At 33.1% G+C, this 19,591-nt stretch overlaps 1 protein-coding gene across 2 annotated transcripts; it reads left to right on the top strand.

Moving 5' to 3' along the window:
• The first annotated feature begins 1,426 nt into the window (after window positions 1-1,426).
• On the top strand, window positions 1,427-16,082 carry POU1F1 (POU class 1 homeobox 1). Of its 2 annotated transcripts, none has more exons than XM_090291110.1 (6): window positions 1,427-1,568; window positions 4,442-4,513; window positions 11,722-11,946; window positions 13,984-14,148; window positions 14,906-14,966; window positions 15,872-16,082. In XM_090291110.1, the coding sequence occupies exons 1-6, from the start codon at window positions 1,427-1,429 to the stop codon at window positions 16,080-16,082; spliced, it is 876 nt and encodes a 291-aa protein (XP_090147236.1). The 2 variants fall into 2 exon arrangements, with proteins under 2 accessions (XP_090147236.1, XP_090147173.1); XM_090291047.1 differs by having other exon boundaries at window positions 4,364-4,513.
• Window positions 16,083-19,591: the final 3,509 nt, after the last annotated feature.

Here is a 19,591-nt window from a genome sequence, read left to right as displayed (position 1 = left end):
TTTTTGTTTACCTATAATCTCTTATTAGAGAAGACTAATAAAACTTGAAAATATAGAAAAAGTGTCATTTTAAAAGTAAATATTTCAGGAGCAATAGCTAATGATTTGGGAAACCTTACCTTTTTTATAAAATATCAACTGTTTATTAACAAAGCATTTAAGTTTTATGAAATTGCATTCTTCTCAATATTAACATTAAATTAGCACAAAACAACCAATTACAAATTACCTTGAAAAATTCCAAAATATAAAAATTAAAAAAAAAATCTGATGAAGCATGGCCCTTGCTTACATCACTAATATTTATGCCTGTCAGGTTACTTCTGTTTGTTATCTTACTCCTAGTGGTATTTTTAAAAAGTGTCATATTTGTTCTTTTACATATTGAAATCACAATCATTATAAAATCAATTGTTTGTAGCGTAGTGTTTTTTTTTTTTTCCATTCTCATATAATGTGAATATAATCTGTGTACAAAGTTTGCACCCAGTGCTACCAGGGTTACTACCAGCTCTGGAGCACAATGGCTATGAGCAGAGTCTCAGGCAGAGTCAGGTGTAGTGAGGATGGTATGGTATATAATTCACACAGGTGCTGTGAGATTTGCATAGCATACCCCTAGAAAGTGCCTAGAATCTCATTGGCATATAGTCAGAGCTCACTAAATATTAATTTTTAATGAGTAAATTAAAATCAAGGGAGACTTTCACTCATGTTCATCTTCTCTACAGATTACTGTAATTTTATTCAATATTCTTCCATTTATAATATTATAAAAATTAAATTGGTTTTCATAGATTTTCAAAAATACATCACCGAGTGTGAATTGGTAGTTATATATTCACTCTCATATTTAGTCTTCTATGCTTTCAATTTAAACTTAAATAGTTAAATATTCATGATTTCTCAAAATTATGTAGTATGTTCCCTTGCTATTTTGCAAGTTTACTGGAAAGTTATCAAAAAATAAAAAATCTCTCAAATACAAATTTGTCATTTTTCAGTAACAAAAGACACCTATTTTTCAACTTATTGGAATATTATTTCTTTAAGGGACACTTCTTTAAAGTTTTGATTTCTTTCTAAAAAGTCTGAATTACTGAAGTTGTCAAAGAAGTTTCAGATTTCCCCCTTCCTCTCAATCTATACCCCGGAACCACCTTTCCTCTCGGGCATGGATTATGTTTGAGTTAGAAGGAAAGCAGTTCAGATTGATAAAGCAATACCCCTGGGAAAAGACGATTAACATGTATAAAGGGATTTCCCGGCAGTATAAATGCCAGCACGCGCCCTCTTGGCGCTTCAGAGTTTTCCTGATGTATATATGCAGGTAGTGAGATTTGAAAGAGCCCTTTGAGACAGTAATATAATAAAACTCTGATTTGGGGAGCAACAATTCTCTTCGTTTTTCTACTCTCTCGGGGGAATGAGTTGCCAACCTTTTACTTCGGCTGATACCTTTATACCTCTGAATTCCGAGTCTTCTGCCACTTTGCCACTGATAATGCATCACAGCGCTGCCGAGTGCCTACCAGTCTCCAACCATGCCACTAATGTGGTGTCTACAGGTACTGACTCCAGTAACAATCCGTAGGTGACTGGGCCTAAAGATTTCAGAATAGGTGATTTGAATCTAGTTAGTTTAGAATCTCTTTGCTTCTTTTATTTTTTCTTTCAGTTTAGTATGTTTTAAGTTAAATATAAAGGATATTGAAGAATTCAAAGTGTATAAGGAACTTTTCAATAAGTATTAGTAAATGTAGTAATTTAGATTATTTTTGGTTTGATTGTAAAGATCTGCTTTTTACACAATTAAACAGTGAATTTGGCTATTTTTAATCCTTAAGTCATTTTAATGGAAAGTTTATGGGTAAAGAGCAAAACTAAAGAAATAATTTAAAATAAATTAGTGTTTTAAAGGTGTAACTTTTTTATCTTACAGTTTATTTGGTTTTAGATAACATTTGCTAGTATTCTAAAATCAGCCAAAATACCTCATAATAAACACAACGAAATGATTCCCAATACTAACAACAATGGATTTCAAAAAATAAACTAATTAAATAATTTTAATAAACTTACCTTTTTAGCATAATTCGAAACTCAAAAATAAAAACTAGAAGCAATATATAACATTTAGAGCCAAGGAACTGTAAAATTTTCTCAAGACTGTATTCTGAAGAGACTTCAACCTCTAACCAAGTTTTAATATTTTCTTATATAATTTTCCTAAATAAAAATTTAACTTAAGAATTCAAATATATTGTCTTAAACACAATTAAATAAGTATGTTTTGCTACAGCATAATTCATTTTTCAACTATGCAATAACAAATAGTGTTTTAAAGTATAATTATAAAAAGACTAAATTGAGTTGAGCAAATTCCTTCCATTAAATAACAATGTACTATATTCATTTTCCACTTGTTTTGAAAGCAGTTGTAATACTAAATAAATTTTATACATTTAGAAATCAAAATTTAATTCATAAATTCATATTCTTATTTAAATTATTTGAGCTTTATCTTTTATTATAATTAGGCAGTTTCCAAATATATATGTAAATTCAGCATTAATCTTTAGCTGGATTTTTAAGACTATAGAGATTACATAGTTAAGACTTTGGTAAGGTCACTAATGTTGAATTTTTTTCACCTACCTAAGGATCCTATAATTTAATTTAAAAGGTAATACTGGAAGTACACTCAAACATATTTTTAAAAAATAATAAAATATTTTTTAAAAAATATGTGTTATAAAAATTTAAACTGCATATAGCTAATTGTATATTTTTAATAATAGATCTTTCCATAAATAAGAGATGAGAATAATGCATTGCTTGTTTAATTTACTGTGCGTGAATATTGTTTCAGAATGAAAATAATATTTAGAATTGAAGTAATGATTTAGCAAGTTTAGGCTCAAAACCCCATTTACTTATTTTTAAAATGTATTTTTTAAATAAATAAATAATATATTTAGTAAATTAGCCTATCCTTTATCTATCTTCTCAAAATCAGAGAAACAAAATATGTTTAAATTTTATTAAGTAAAACAAAATTTACGAGTAAAAATGAACTATATTTTAAATGATAATAGCATTGTATTTTTATACTTTTTCCATCAAATTATAATAATTTGCCCAAATAAAGAATTAGAAATGATGGGTATAATAAGAATAATTGAGTATTTAATTTGTTTCATGTATATATTTATTTAATTTTGGAATGCATAGCAAGGTTTTTATGTGTAATCATAATATAGTGACTTTAGTTCTTTGTACATGTCAATTATAAAATGAAAATTTATGCAGGTATTTTTAAATGTTAAACATTATTCTATAGGTAGAGAAAATATGTTTTACTTTCTGAAGAGACCTCATGGTTTTAATCATTAGATCATATCTTGACATTTTCAAAGGATCCAATTCTCTACTTTCTAATATCTCTTGAATTTGTTCAAGAAGATGTAATTATATTATACTTTGAAAAACCAACACTATATTCAGTATATGAAGGAGAATAAGAAAATTAAATAAATGAGGAAATACTGGCTAGTGACTTTATTGTCACTAGCCAATTACTATGCTTTTGGTCATCTTGGTAATTCATGTTTAAAGCTTGATTTAGAAACGTTTAGTAATTTAAATTTACTTTCAAAATACACATTGGTTCCATGAGGCATGTAAACTATGAACAAGTTTATGTTTATATACTAGATACAATCTTTATAGACATTGCCACTCAACAATCAACTTATTTTTTGACCAGCTTTATCATAAGCATTGTTAAATTGTGTGCACCCAGAAACTTGCCACCCCCAGGTTTCATCATCAACATAAACATGTCATACATTGTCACAGGGTTTTCACAAACCTCCAAATTTATTGAGATTTTTATGATTGTATCCAAGAGGAGACTAGTTACTCTGCCATTTTCTCTTTAATGGAAGAAATCTTTTAGGCGAATAAGCAAAAGTAAAAACTGTTCAAGAGTCCATTTCTGTATTCTTTCATCCAGAGAAAAACCACTTTATAAATACCATGTTATATAAGAATTTTAAGAGACTATTCCTCTAGTCAGTTTGTTGCAGTGTCTATATTGAATGGAACCTATGAGAATTCTGCCAAGGTCCAAGCTGGCCAGTCATCCCCTCACAGAGTACAGGATAATCAGTGAAGGCTACTGTCCACTTTGATGATTTATGATCTCATTACTGGAGATAAACTTTAACCACTAGTTTTAACTTACTCAGAGAACTTCCCCCAAATGAGAACAACTGGCATGTAAATTTAAGAACTGCATAAATGTGTATTTTTGAAATGAAACGAATGTGTCTTGAATCCTCATACATTTTCTTACCAGTCCCGTCTGTTTTGTCTTTGATCCAAACTTCTAAATGTTTGTGTACATATTTCTCGGTGACAATGTTGGGAAACACAGCAACCGGACTTCACTATTCTGTTCCTTCTTGTCATTATGGAAACCAACCATCAACCTATGGAGTGATGGCAGGTAAGAAAAATTGTCTTTGTATATTAAATTGAGTTTGGGGAAACTTAGATGGATTTCCTGGGTTTAAGGGAATCATGACCAGAAATTTCCATACATTTTTTTTCTGGATAAATAAATCATCAGTAGATGAAGACTACTTATTTATTGATACTTCTATGAGGCATTGATAGCATACTTCTTAAGGCAGAGAAAAATATGACCAAAGGGACCCACTCATCACAAAATTCACGAAATACTATGGGTGACTATAAACTACTAAGGCTCTATGTGAGAATGTAAGTGGGTGTGTAAGTGTGTGTGCATGTGCACACTTGTGTAACACTGAGAGTGAAACTTTGGATAAAGGAATTCTATATCAGGAAAATTTTTTCTTGTGTTTTTATCATCCAGAATGAGTAATGAAAAAAGTCAAACATGGCTGTATACCTATAAATGTAGAAAAAATTAAACAAACAATTTAATTTACCAATCTTTAATTTCTCAAAATTTCTCTGTTTATAACTAAGTGAAACATTAAAAGTTTAAAAACAAAATATTCCAGAATGAATTAGCTTCTTTTACATTCTATGAAAACAGCATTCTGAATAAACTAGTACCATCACCTTTATGGAAAAGGAAGACTAATGTTCTTGATGTTTACCTGTACATTATAATGTCTCTTTTTAATGATTAGAAAATAAAGAAAGCCGTATATTCTTCTTCCCCTTTGAAAACTGATAATTTAATTTTTTCAGACACTTAGTAGTTAATCAGCATTCATGATGAACTACTTTCGTTATAAAATACTAAAATGATGTGCGTTTAGCCTCTAGAGGTGCAGGCAGAGGGCTTTTGGTGGCCTCCACCACATTTTGATTATGAAGACAGAAAACGACAAGCACAGGGCCGGGTGTTGCTCTTCTGGAGGAGAGGCCTTGCTTCTCATTCACAGTGATTCCCCGGGAGCCAGGTGCAACTTAATGCGCCCTCAAAACCCAGCAACAGGCAACAGTGGCTTGAGGTCAGCCCAAAGATCAAATCAGACACAGACCAAATACTTGAAGATGGATGGCTTTTGCTACCACCCTCCTTCCCACCTGATCAAGGCCAGAGCGGCGGGCCTACTGAGTTCCCAGCTGCCCTGAAATTCTAACGTCCTACAGTTTCCAGGATTGGAGAAAACAGGCCCAGGCAGCCCAGGTTGTGCTTTCCTGGCAGGCACTCAGCAAATGCAGAGAGGCCCTTGGAAAAGCCCTTTAAAATGATTCAAAGCCTGGGTTAGTGACATCAAAAACAAAATGTTATCCTGAGATTTGGAGGTATCCCTTAGTCTTAAAACAAGATTAATTATGTTGCTGAAAGACAAACTCACTATAGCAAGCATATAAATCGTATTTAAATATTTTTTAGAGTAATATCATTAAAATGTGAATGCCTTCTAATTTGTTAGAATGTCATTATTTTGACATATATTCAGTATTAGCATTTGTATCACAGCAGATTCAACTCAGAGAATCTGAGCTCTCCTGCCTTCATCCCCAGAGAAGCTACACAAATTGAGTTATAAAACACGAGTATTCAGAAATAAGATAGCAAAGGTATAAAATACAGGAGAGAAACCTAGTTATGCCATTTGAATTTTCTGAGTAGTCTTAAGATGTTTATCAAATCAACCACCTCCACACAATTTACAGAAGTTTCTTATCATCAACAACAAACCCAGGTTCACTGCCACATACTCCATATAAAAGTGCAGCTACAGAATGCACTATATTTCAAAGGAAGTAAAATTGTTGTATTTTACAAAATAATTTTTATTGTATTTTTGCATTGCCATTTAGTCCCCTTATACCTCTCTCCCCGCTGTAATCACCACACTGTCACGTGTCCGTGAGCCCTTTTTCCTTTTTGCTCACTCCCTCCACCCCCGCCTCTCTCCCGCCTTAGCTTTCATCCTGCTAATGTGGTTATCTTATTACCTATACTTTGATGCTTACCTTTAGTTTGAGCATTTTATTACATTAATAACCCACTGAAAAAAAAAAGCTATAAGTTATATTTTGTGAAAGTTAGTAGGGCGGACTTTAATTACAGATTACTTCACTGTACCTCATGGTCCAGGTGTGGACATAACCATAGAGATTAATTGGGAGCAATGAATTAGCCACCCCATGAACTAATTATGAACTTTGTTCAAGTCACCTAACATCTCTGAGTTTTAATCTCTTCATATTTAAGTTATGTGGGTACCACAGCTTTATTAGAATTGAGTTGTGGCTAATTTTTACCAACTCAGCCTGTCTTTCTCCTTTGATCTTCACTTGCAGCTAAATTCCTTCTTCTGTCTTCTGAGAATTTAGATAATTCAACACTACAGTATAGATAACAGAAACCAGAATCTCTTCTAGTTAATCACAAAGTAAAACAAGATAACAGCAAACACCCTCAAAACTTTGATTCTTGGGTATCTGAGATTGTTTCTATTTTCTAGTTTCTTAGGCTGCGTGAAAGTTAGGAAACAAGCTCAGTGGGCGGTCCACCCAGCCCTCCCCCTGCCGGTGGAAACAGCAAATCAGCTACATGGTAATGAATGTTTCACCTAGCAAGATTATGTTACATAATGGCCAAAGCAAGACCTAGTGTGAGAGTCCTTGTTTAAAAATTAATTTTAAGGGAAAAGCAAAATAGCTGAGGTTTGGGAATCAACCAAGAAGATGAATGTCCTTTTCTTTTTTTTAAATGAGAAGTAGATAATCAGAGAAGAAATTCCTATGGCTAAAAGTGCCCACCCGTGGACTAATGCAAAAGGCAACAGAAATCAGTTTGATAGCTGACCTAGAGAAATAGCCTATTTTGAAGCCCATCTCTTCATTCTCAAATTTTCTATTCCTTCCTTCCTTCCTTCCTTCCTTCCTTCCTTCCTTCCTTCCTTCTCTTTCTTCCTCCCTCCCTCCTTTCCCTCCTTCCTTTCTTCTTATTTCTTTCTCTCCCTCTCTCTCTCCCCTTCCCTCCCTCTTTCCTTTCCTCCCTCCCTCCCTCCCTTCCTTCCTTCTCTCCCTTCTTTTTTTAAGTCTGAAGATCTTTTGCTTCTGAATTGTGAAGGGCCTCTCAGTAGCTGTGACCTGATGTATTTTTCCTGTTTTTTAGTTAGTCTCAACTACTCAACTTGGCAACTGTAGACTCAACTTGGGGATTGTAGCAGGAAAGCAGCCGTAGGCAATATGTAAACAAATGGGCATGGCTGTGTTTTAAATGAACTTAATTTACAAAACCAGGCAGAGGACCCCTGTTGTATATGGATAGGATTTACCAGTACACAAGAGAAAATCTCACAATTCAAATTTATGACTTTCTTCACATTGTCATGTGAAAATAAATAGAAATACATAAATGCATATTCCTGGGTATGTCTACAGCAAGGCAGAGTGTTTGCTTTGTCTCTTTATTTCGCATATTTGTTCTTTTAAGGCTTCAAGCCCATAACCTCAGAGATGCTGTCAGTTAGCATCTGTTAGAGCCACATGCTGCAGAAGAGCAATTTGCCCAGTCCCATGGTCCATTGAGCCAGCGCCCTGCAAGGCAGGCCAGACCTCTGCCTCCTCATTGCCTGCTTTAAAGATTCACCTCTGTCCTACCACACAGAAATACATATAGAGCAATCCAGCAAGGCTGTAGGGAATTGTTTTGCAATGTGAAAATAGACTTTCGTCTGTGAGGAATATGCAGACACTTTCAAGCTATTTAGGTGAGTGCTTGTCTAGACTTACAGATGACTTTGGGAAGTTGAATGTGTGACACACTGCTGCACATTAGTCACAGCATCTTTTGTCTTCTCTCTTTTTCTCTTTTTCATTAATCCAGGCTTTAGAAAGATTTTTAAAATATCTTGCCAAATATACCATACCATTCACTCCCCACTCTCACCCAAACATGGGATCAGATAATAGAAACTGCAGTGTGTTTGGCTGTGCTTGTGACTGATTATGAATTTCTGTTTAGGGTTAGTTCCAGAATAACTGTGTCCCTGTGGATAATTGTGAAATCTTTCACTTAATGAAAAATAAAAACATATCACATGTGTCTTCCTTTTTGTTCTAAATAGCTAGTCTTTGAATGTGGTATTTCCTATGCACTTTTCACAGACTCATGATCAAATTTATTTTCTAAATGTCTGTTTTTACAGAGCATTTATAATGTATACTCTAAAATTTTTCTGGAAATATAGATTGCCCACTTTAATATTTTAATACATAATTATAGTACTTTTATTGTCTGAAAGTGTTTGTTTTAATATGGCCAAATATGTTTAAACAGCAGACATTTTCATAAGAAAGAATTTAATTTACCTGAGTACAGATGAGGAGATTATTTTGACGTGTTTTATTGCAATGTTCATTGGACTTCAGGTCTAGTTTCAACCGTATAGTTAATTTATTGTGGCACCCAAGGAAAGTTACTTAACTTCTTTTTACTTAAGTTTCCTAAATTTTAAGTTGTGGGTAAAAAAATCATATTCTTGTTACATCATTTGTTTATATAAAGATAGGAAAATGGCAGCAGCACAAAATGTCACAGAAAATTTGTAGCAGTGTGTGACTATGGTCAGCAACAAAAATTAAATAATCAAGATTGCTAATAAATTCAGGTCTTATAGCATCTCATGTAAACCATATGCAAAAAATTACCTACATAAAATAAACATAATTTGACATAGGTTAAATGAGTTATCTAAAGTACCTTAAAATATATTAGATGTGCAAAATCTAACAGCAGCCTGATTTTCTGTTCCTCAGAGTATTTTGTCATTAAGTGTATTAAGTTGCATTTGATATTCTGAATGATGAAAGAAGTAAAGATTGTTTTATATATAAGAACCAACTTTGAAAGCCTTAGTGAAAGAAAAGTCTTTTGATAAATGTTGAGTAGATGCTAAACTAAATGTGATCAGTTTTCTTATGTACTAGTCTTTGTTTTACTTCAACTAGTAAAAATCTAAAACTAATAGAAAGTTAAAAATGAAACCCCAAATTAATAAACATTTTCAAAAATAAACTATGTAATAAATTAAACATTGATACAATCACTTTAAATTTTTTTACCTGCTGATCAGTTGAACATCCACTAAAGCAGTAACTGATTTTTAAAAAGTAAAACTGGATAATTGTGGTTTGTAAAAAGTAGCATGAAATTTTTTAGAAATGAATGGTTTTTTTCAAATATTTTTTATATCTGTGGAACAGCTAAATTGATTTTATGCCTTTTGTTTAATCTATCACTTGTATGTTTACTTTGCTTCAGAAAAAGAATATAGTCTGTTGGATAAGGGTCTGCTTTACAATTACATATTCCTCTATAAACAAGCCAACAATTTGCTGGCTTACAGTATTTTTTACTCATTACATATTGATATATTAATGTAAGATCCATATATTCTGGCAAAACACATTATTACTTATGTCTTTGGTTTGTGAATGTATTTGTGAAGAAATTATAGATAGCATAAATGATGTATATTTTCAATGTTTCCAAGAATGATTATTGCATATATTCTGTAGTAATTTATTTGTAGTTTAAATATTTATTTATATTCATAATAAAAATGATTAATTATTAAATATTTTATTATATCAAAATGTCTTAGATACATGTATCATTTAATATAAAATGAAGTGAAATCTCTACCAATTAAAACATAATGGACTGATGAAGAAAATAAAATGTTTGTGAATTTGGCTTATATTATCTCACTCATGTCCCCCAACTGAGATAGACTCTTCTCTACTAATAAAAATGAAGTCTGAAAGCAATTAAATATTTTAGATATTTTAGTTTTTTGTGACTTTTTTATTTAACCCACTCAATCAACACAATGCTTTATTATTCATAGGTGATTACCTATCATAACTAGAATTGCCCTCTTCCATGCCTCTTTTTTTTTTTTTTGCTTTATAGCATCATTTATGGCATGAACTAGGAACATAATGTGTCTACACAAGCACAACAATTGTACAGCAGCATCTTTACAATATGAGAGGAGTTATATACTAGTCTGTAGGCATGGTGCCTGCTGGGAGCCCCAGCCACAGAGCAGTTGTCTGTGGTTTCTCCACCTGGGAAGAGCCAGCTCAGTCAAGTGCATCAAGCCTGGGGTGTCCATCTTGGGGTCCGTTGTCTAAGAGACAGCAGGCTTATACGGATTCCTTGAGGCCGTTTCTTGTGGGAATCTGGGGCAAGAGTCTCAGGTTTGCCTAGGTTTGGGTCTTACCGGCAGGCTAGTATAACAAACTTATTAAAATCCATGTGCATATTTTAAAAATTATAAAAAATGATTTCATTATACCAAATACTTTTCAAAAACCTTGTTGCTGACTTTTAACAGAACTTTAAAAATTACCTTTTGTTCATGTCTATTCACTCCTCAAATATATTGAAACTATATTTTCTCTGACTTTGTTAAATTTTAAAAATACATGATTATTTCCCCTCAAAGTTAAAGCGTTTGTTCATAAAACAATCAGACTTCTAAATATTGTAAAATCAATTTTCAATCCTAAGAAAACTTTCCAGCATAGCACTTAAACATGTGACCCGATTATAACAAACATCACAGATCATTTGTTCAATAAATTAAGAAAATAGAAATCAAAATCTACATTCTGATGAACAAACTCAACTAACAAGCAAATCACAAACAGACTCATAGATGGAGAGCAGATGACAGACAGCTAGTCGAGGGTGGGGGCAGTTAGGGGTTGGAGGGATTGAGCAGAAAGAAAAAAGGACTCATGGACATGGACAGCAGTGTGGTGGTTGCTGGGAGAGGGGTATAAGGGGACTAAATTGTAATGGAAAAAAATAAAATAAAGATTAAAAACACACACACACACACACACACACACACATTCTGCCTAGAGTTGAACCTCAGAGTCCCAGAAATGGGCATTTTTAAGAGAAAAAAATGATGGAAAACTTAAACTTCTAACAGGACTTGCTTATTTCTGTTTTAATTATATGCCATTCTTTTGGCATTATCTTTGTTTTCACTGCTCTGGGGAAGGTGAAAATAAATAATAGCATTTATACTAAGCTACTTGTATTTCAGAAGACTGAATGTCAGTTCACCTTTAGAACTGAGACTGGGGATAGCAAAAGAATGGGCTCTAATAGGCAAAAACCTTGCTTGCATGGAAATGGGGGTAATTACAAATGGCCCTTCTCTTTATTCACAGGCAGTTTAGCCCCCTGTCTCTATAAGTTTCCTGACCACACCTTGAGTCACGGCTTTCCTGCCATGCACCAGCCTCTCCTGGCAGAAGACCCCACAGCCGCTGATTTCAAGCAGGAGCTCAGGCGGAAGAGTAAATTGGTTGAAGAGCCAATAGACATGGATTCTCCGGAAATTCGAGAACTTGAAAAGTTTGCCAATGAATTTAAAGTGAGAAGAATTAAGTTAGGTATGTGCTTTTTAAGAGCAATGAGCCACACAACTTGTTCTTCAGATTCTTACAATATTACTGTTCAACCCCTTTTACTCTATTCAAAAGCCCAAGATAGTTCTCATTCCACATCTCTACTGTGGATTTAAGTTAGGCCAAGTGTGAAATCCTACACAAACTTTATTTCCTTGTAAATTTTAATAGGCTCAATACATAGATTTTTAGATTAATGGCACTCATTTTCAACTTAACCATCTCAAAATTAGTTTAAAGGTGCCTAGTTTCCTCTATATTTTATTTGAACTCTTGAATAGATGAAACATTCATATTATTCAAAAGCATAAAAGAATATAACTAAAATGTATCCCTTCTGCAAGTCTTTCCTATTAGTCAATGCTGTTAGTTTCTTGTGTAACCTTTTAGAGATATTATGCATATATAAGCAAATGCATATATTTCATGCAATTTTTTAATTTAACTATTTGGGGGAGATTTCCATATCAATTTTTAGAGAGCTTTTTAAAAAAAGCGCACCTGTTATATTTCATTTTACAATTTATTTAATCAATCTCCTACTAATGATAAATTTATGTGGACTCCATTATTATTTTGTTTAAAACAATGTTACAATAATAAACTTCATAACTGTCATTTTGTACCTATACAAATATGTGTAGGAAAATTGTTAAAAGTAAAATTGCTTCATCAAAGAGTATGCATTCTTGAAATTTTGATAGATGTCAAATGTGTGTAGACATTGTAGCAAATTTTACTGCCATCATGAGTGCCTCGTGCCACTGCTCAGAAAATAATCTCCATCGAGGCAGGAGTTTTTTATTGGTTGTTGGTTGGTTTGTTTTTGTTTTCTCCTTAAGGACATATCCTCAGCACTTAGAACAGTAACTCAGAAAGAGAATAAATAAATAGTTGAAGAAAAAACATGCAATTAATCTTTTTTATCTTTGCAAATCAAATAGGTCAAAGTCATATATCATGGTTGTTGCATTTTAAATTTCTCATCTGAGTGAAGATTCAAATGTTCTGTCATGTGTTTGACAGTCATTTGTAATTTCATTTCTGTGAATTTCATGATCATAGCCTTTGCTCACTTTCTACTGAAAAGTGTTTCAACATAAAATAACAGTAACAACTAATCTTGATTTAAATTCATGAAATAGTGAATTTTTTTAATGGATTGAAAATGATAGTTCAAACCTCTGTACTTGGAGAATGAATCGTAAATTATTTTGTAATAGTATTTATCGATGGTATCATATGTAACCACTTTATGCATACAGGTATATAGCCGTAGGCCCTAAATTAATATGTAGTTACTATATGCAATAAACATAGCAGTAGGCAATTTATAACACTCATTTGCAGTTTGGTATTTATATTGCTGGGCATGTTTCAGATTTGATATTGATGATTCCTAGCAACTTGTACTCTAAAAATGTTTGGGACAATCAATGAGGATCTTTGCCAGGAGATAGAAGCATTGCAAATGATATAATAAATATGCTTGGAGGTATAGATAAAATGTTAGGTGATCAAAGTCTCCTAATGAATATGGGAAACAAAAGAAAGTAAGCAGAAATTTTAGTTTTGTTTGGTAGCCTTCAACAATACAGTTGATTTTTTCACTCTTACAGTTGAGGTGAAAATATTTATGATATAGCACCATATATTTTATGCATTATATTTAGTATACTATAAACTTGAGTATATATAATCAGATATTTAATAATAATGACAGAGTACAAGCATTTTTAAGTATCTAATGACACATCTATTCAATTTGATTACATATTATGAATGGCAGATGTTTCTATCTGAATTATTTTGACTTCTAGAAAAAAATAATTAACTAGAAGGAATAATTTTTGAAGTACTGGACAATTTTACACTGAACCTCACAGAATAATTCTAAATTGCCACAAATATATTCTTAAAAGTGGAACTGAACAAAGGAAGATACACAGATTTATGCAATATTGGACCAAAATAAATGCTTCTTGAAAGCTGGAGATAATGATCTTTACTCTCATTTCACAGGATACACCCAAACAAATGTTGGGGAGGCCCTGGCAGCTGTTCATGGCTCTGAATTCAGTCAAACAACTATCTGCAGATTTGAAAACCTGCAGCTCAGCTTCAAAAATGCATGCAAACTAAAAGCAATATTGTCCAAATGGCTGGAAGAAGCGGAGCAAGTGGGAGGTACTAAAAGCTACATACCCCTGAAGCCTCTGTGATGTTTTAACCTAAAAGCAGTGGCTTCATTTGGTGAGATTAATGATGATAAAGCAAGAGGTTTGAGGTTTAGTTTTATTTAAAAAAAAACAAAACTGTATTGTTTCATCACACTGAAAAAAAAAAGGCTAATCCAAGTGTAGAGATAAATTTACTGAGAAGGCAAATATTGAGGGAATAAGCTGCACGAAGACAGCTTTCTAAGACAGTGTGGCATAGACATGAAATGGTGAAATTAAATTTTAACACATTCAGATTTTTTTGCTTCTGTTCTATACTGTAGTGATTATACATGCAATCATTTTTATAACCTTATACTAGCATAACCAAAACATTTGCACACACTAGTCTTCCAAGTGAATAGCATAAGCAATGGCCAAATGAGCGATTTAATGTGATAAAATTATCTACTCATACTAATATGTCAAAATGGATAAAGAGCAAGGTTTGGGAGCATTTAGAGCAAGAGACCCAACAAAAGCAAAGTAGGGGTATGACTTATAGACATTTGTCTTTGAAAAGTTAATATTTATTTTTTATTAACATTTTTATCTAGGGGTTATAATATAAAATGGCATAGGTTGCAAAAAAATTAAAAGAAAAAATGAAATGACATATGTTGCCTTGTTTTATAATGAACATTTGAAATCCAAATCCGAATCTGAGGTGTTTTTTTTTCAACCGTACTTGGCTTCAGTAATTGTCCCTCTTTTTCCCATCACAGCTTTATACAGTGAAAAAGTGGGAGTAAATGAAAGGAAAAGGAAACGGAGAACAACCATAAGGTATGCTTTTGAGATATTAAATGTTACTAGAGGAAGTAAGCATGTTTTACAAATGGAATAAGCTTTCAGTTCAGTGTAGGCAACATAACACATAAATGTAAGGTGAACATGGTCAACTGAAAACAAGATAGGAAAAAAAAGTAATTTTAATACCTTAATAGTGAAAAGCAGAGAGCTAGTAATTTTAAACATTGGTGGAATAGTTTGTATTGTTTGACTCAAGAACACTTTACTCCACAGTTTTGGATAAACAGTTATCCAAGTTTTGGATAACACAGAGTCTGAACAATCACATCTAAAAAATAGTGACTGTTTCTGCTGAACTGTTAGATTAAGTCTTGCTCTAGCAATATGGTGTCTGTGTTATTAAAAATAACAAAACTATTAATCTGTATTTTAGTATCTTCAAGTCCAAGGTAACTTCTTTCAATTTAAACCACAAAGATTGTTGTTTGATCTTTTTGTAATGTCCATGAGGCTCACAGAAGAAATGCTAACATATAGGTCTTGTTTTGGTTGGTTAGTTGTTCACTAAACATTTCATCTGTCGTACTGTAAATAAATGATTTCTGGGGGACTTTTAGAAATGCCTTTGTAAGAGTTCCTTTCCTTCTCAGGAAGTCAGTGCCCTCTTGTGGTGCAAAGTGGGATAAACAGAAAGTCTGGGTTCCTTTACTTTATTCCCGTGATTCTGGTAGTAAATGGAACCCTGCATAAAACAAGCATCTATAAGTATGATAAATCATACATTTATCTTTTTTGAAGAGTTTTAAAAATGTCTTCAGGATCTTTATGTTTTGTTTTCATGTTATTATTTAGGAAATTCAAGCTAACTTAATGTTGATCTGCCAAAAACATAATCTCACCCTCTCTACCCCCACCTCCTGCCCCACCCCACCTCTCAGTATTGCTGCAAAAGGGGCTCTGGAGAGACACTTTGGAGAGCAGAATAAACCTTCCTCTCAAGAGATCATGAGGATGGCTGAAGAACTGAATCTCGAGAAAGAAGTAGTAAGAGTTTGGTTTTGCAACCGAAGGCAGAGAGAAAAAAGGGTGAAAACAAGTCTGAATCAAAGTTTATTTACTATCTCCAAGGAAAATCTTGACTGCAGATAAGATTTCCTGTTGTATAATTGCAAATTGTTCTATTTTTTATTCCTTTCTGTTCTCCAGCAAAAATAGAAATTAGTTATTTGGTTGGCTTCAGAATTAATTTTACATCAATAACTTCTGCAGAAGTTTTCCTTTTCTACATTCTAAAAATTCAGTTTAAATTATTTCGATGAATTATTTTCTTTAAAATAACTGTTCTCAAAAGCTGCATTGTACATTTAAACCCAAAGATACTAATAGGAATAAAACAATAATTCTTGCCCTGTCTGGTGTGGCCCACAGCGGGTTGGGTCATCCTGCAAACCAAAACGTTGCCAGTTCGTCAGCACACATGCCTGGGTTGCTGGCTGATCCCGGTTGGGGGTGTGTGAGAATCAACCAATAGATATTTCTCTCGCACATCAGTGTTTCTCTCCCTCCCCTTCCCCTCTCTCTAAAAATAAACAAAATCCTAATAAAAAAGAAAAAACATAATAATTTTCTCTGTCTCTCTCATCTGTCTAAACACACACACACACACATACACACACAGACATACCAGTGTACACGAGTCTTTTACAGTTTCCTTTCTCAAAGGCTATATGTTAGCTTTCTAACCTTTTAGTCAGTAATGTCACATAGTTAAAGAGTATGACCACAGAAGACCCAATCTTAGACATTAACCAATGTCTTGCTTACCATCAGTTTTAACAGTTTGTTTGAATTCAACTTTTGCACTTAAGAGTCAAGAGGTGCCTTACTGCCTTTAGGAATAAATCTTAACCAGAAGTGACACCTCTGTAACCCAAAGAGATCTTTCAGTAGAGATTTGTAGAAACATTAATTTATGACCTTTTTATTCTTCCTAGACATGAACTTTTTTTGATGTTTAGCTATAGAAAATATGCTTTATGGGTCCATGAGCCACAAACTGCTATACTGTAAACTGCAACAGTGCAGGGAAGATGTCTGATCGTTTGTGGTTGTTTTTCCGGTGCCTTGGAAAGCATTTCCTTTTAGTGGGCATGCAATCTTTAATTTAACTTAATTGATTAATGACTTGTTCATCATTAAGTGAAGGAAGGGGTGCACTGTTAATAATGGCTACAAACTTGAAGGGTGACTAAATTTAATAATGTAATTTATTTTTAAAATCTCATAACCCATAAAATCACCTGGGGTCTTATAGAAAAAACTATCATTTTTGGTTTAATTAAATATGATTTATTATTAATAAAGTTTGATATATTGAGCTTTTGAATTCAGGGAATTGTAACTCAAAAAACATTTACTTAATTTATAAGAATGTACTTCCTTGAAACTTTCAAGTAGAAGCAAACTGTAATGTGATATCAAATAGTGACATATTTGCATTTTAAGTGTAAATCTGCTGGCAATGTTTACCTAATTGATTTTATGTAATGATAACAGGAACAATTAAACCAAATTTTATTACTGATTTGGAATGCTAATTCAATAAATTATACTGTCCAGTCTCTTGCTTTTTGTGATGTTGATAAAGACCAAGTATTATATAGCTCATATTCAATGTAGATCATACATGTTTGTGCACACATATAATCACCATATATTACATAGAAACTCTGTTTTATTAACAAACTAGAAACTTTGATATATTAACAACAAAAAGGTTTCAGTGGCCTGATCATGCTTAAGGACATATCTTGCACCCAGGAGGCATTAAGACTATACATAGGAAGGCTTTTCTTCATATATCTAGTTAAAGAATTTGTCTAGTTACATAAATATTTTCAGTGTGCGGGGATAGAAGTGTGTGCAAGCTTTTAAGTTCTTGGGAGGATGCTGGTGGTGGGGGGAGTATGTGTGGTGTTCCAGCAGTAGGATACTTGAAATTTAACTTCACAATCCTCAGACTTCCTCTAAGGCAATTTTGACTCTTTAAGGAATTAGGATTAGAAGAATAGATTAAATCCCTTTGTGGAACTCATCTACAGAGAGGAAATTGGAAAGCTGGTCTGTTTTTCTATAGCTGCAAACACATATTCATGCAGAGTAATGGCATCATAGGAGAAAGTCCTTGTAGGTCTCTTTTAAGACCTGGACACACCTTTTAACTTGGGAGTCCCTGAAACAGGAATACATATTTAAATAGCCCACAGGGATCAGGCTAGACACCTGCTTCTGCGCTAGTAAGGAATGCACACGTGGACAAGGTGAGTGCAGGCTTCCCCTAAAGGCATTCAAGTGCAAATAATAAAATACAGGTCACTGTGCATGTTAAAAAATGTAAAGCCCATTGGCTGCCAGATTCCCCCTTTAATCTAGAGTCACAATCTTGAGTACCTTGCCTCCAGGCCTTGCCATAACCAGGTACTCCCCTCAGGGTGTGGGTCTATACAATGCAATTATCTGAGAGATGGTCATTTTGTGTTTTCTAAGACTAGGTGATGTTATTAGTATTGACACTTCTGTACCACATTCTACTTCTTTGATACTATGAAATCTGCATTAATTTTCCATCCAATAACAGAATGCAACACTGGGCTGCATCCTTTTTAGCAACAGAAATTGTTATACTCTTCTGTTCTCTTTCTATTGTTAATGTCTTGTCTGCATAGAGCTGTTAAAGAAACTCTTTTGCTAAGATGGGAAGTTAGGGCAAGTTTTTTAAAAAGTCAGTATTTTCATCAAACTCAATGTATAAGAATCCTTGTTTCCTAATCTTAAGGGACCAAAAGAAAGTTTTATTTTTAGCAAAGGATATTATAGCATTAAAAATTTATAGTGATGGTGAAAAGTGCATTGAGCATTTTATAAATGTAGCCAAATCAGAATGAGTCTCCTTTTCCCTTTGGGCTTCCAAAGTCTTCTGTGGCATCCATGTTTGACTGAAATAAAAGAAATCACTAAGTCTCGCCTGTTTTTAAAATGTTTATCCCCTGAAAGTTCTAGAAAAGCAATTATAAGATCAATCTCATTTGAAACAACATAGTTCTTAGACTTACTCCATTCATAAACATCAGTCCTATACCAACTGCTAATTTTTTTTTTTTTTTAGAGCAATGGCTTTTTGTAATATGTACTTAGAAACTCGTAATTTTAAAAATTAATTAATTAATTTTAGAGAGGGGGGAGAAAGAGAGGGAGATAAACAATTTGAGACAGAAACTTTGGTCAGTTCCCCTCAAATGTGCCCCTACTGGGGACCAAACCCGCAACCCAGGCATGTGCCCTGATTAGGAATCAAACCAGCTAGCTTTCGCTTTGTGGGACGGCACCCAAACAACTGAACCACACCAGTCAGGGTTAACTGCTAATTCTTAAGAAGAGATTTTTTTTGTTGTTAAAATATAAGTAGCAGAGTTATCTATTTTTTATTTTATTTTGAAAAATTATCAGATATGCATAAAATTTTAAACTTAGCAGAAGTCAAAAATAGAATAAAAGAGATATATAAAAGCATAACAGCAATAAATCTTTATTGGGATTTTTTTTTAACAAAATAATTTTTAGAAACAAAAGCCCTCACATGTAAACAAGAAAGTAAATAC

This window comes from Furipterus horrens, unplaced genomic scaffold (assembly GCF_987537825.1).
Source record: "Furipterus horrens unplaced genomic scaffold, mFurHor1.1.pri manual_scaffold_1, whole genome shotgun sequence".
NCBI lineage: Eukaryota > Metazoa > Chordata > Mammalia > Chiroptera > Furipteridae > Furipterus > Furipterus horrens.
Note: the sequence above shows the minus strand (reverse complement) of the source record. Positions and strands in the feature narration are given on the sequence as shown.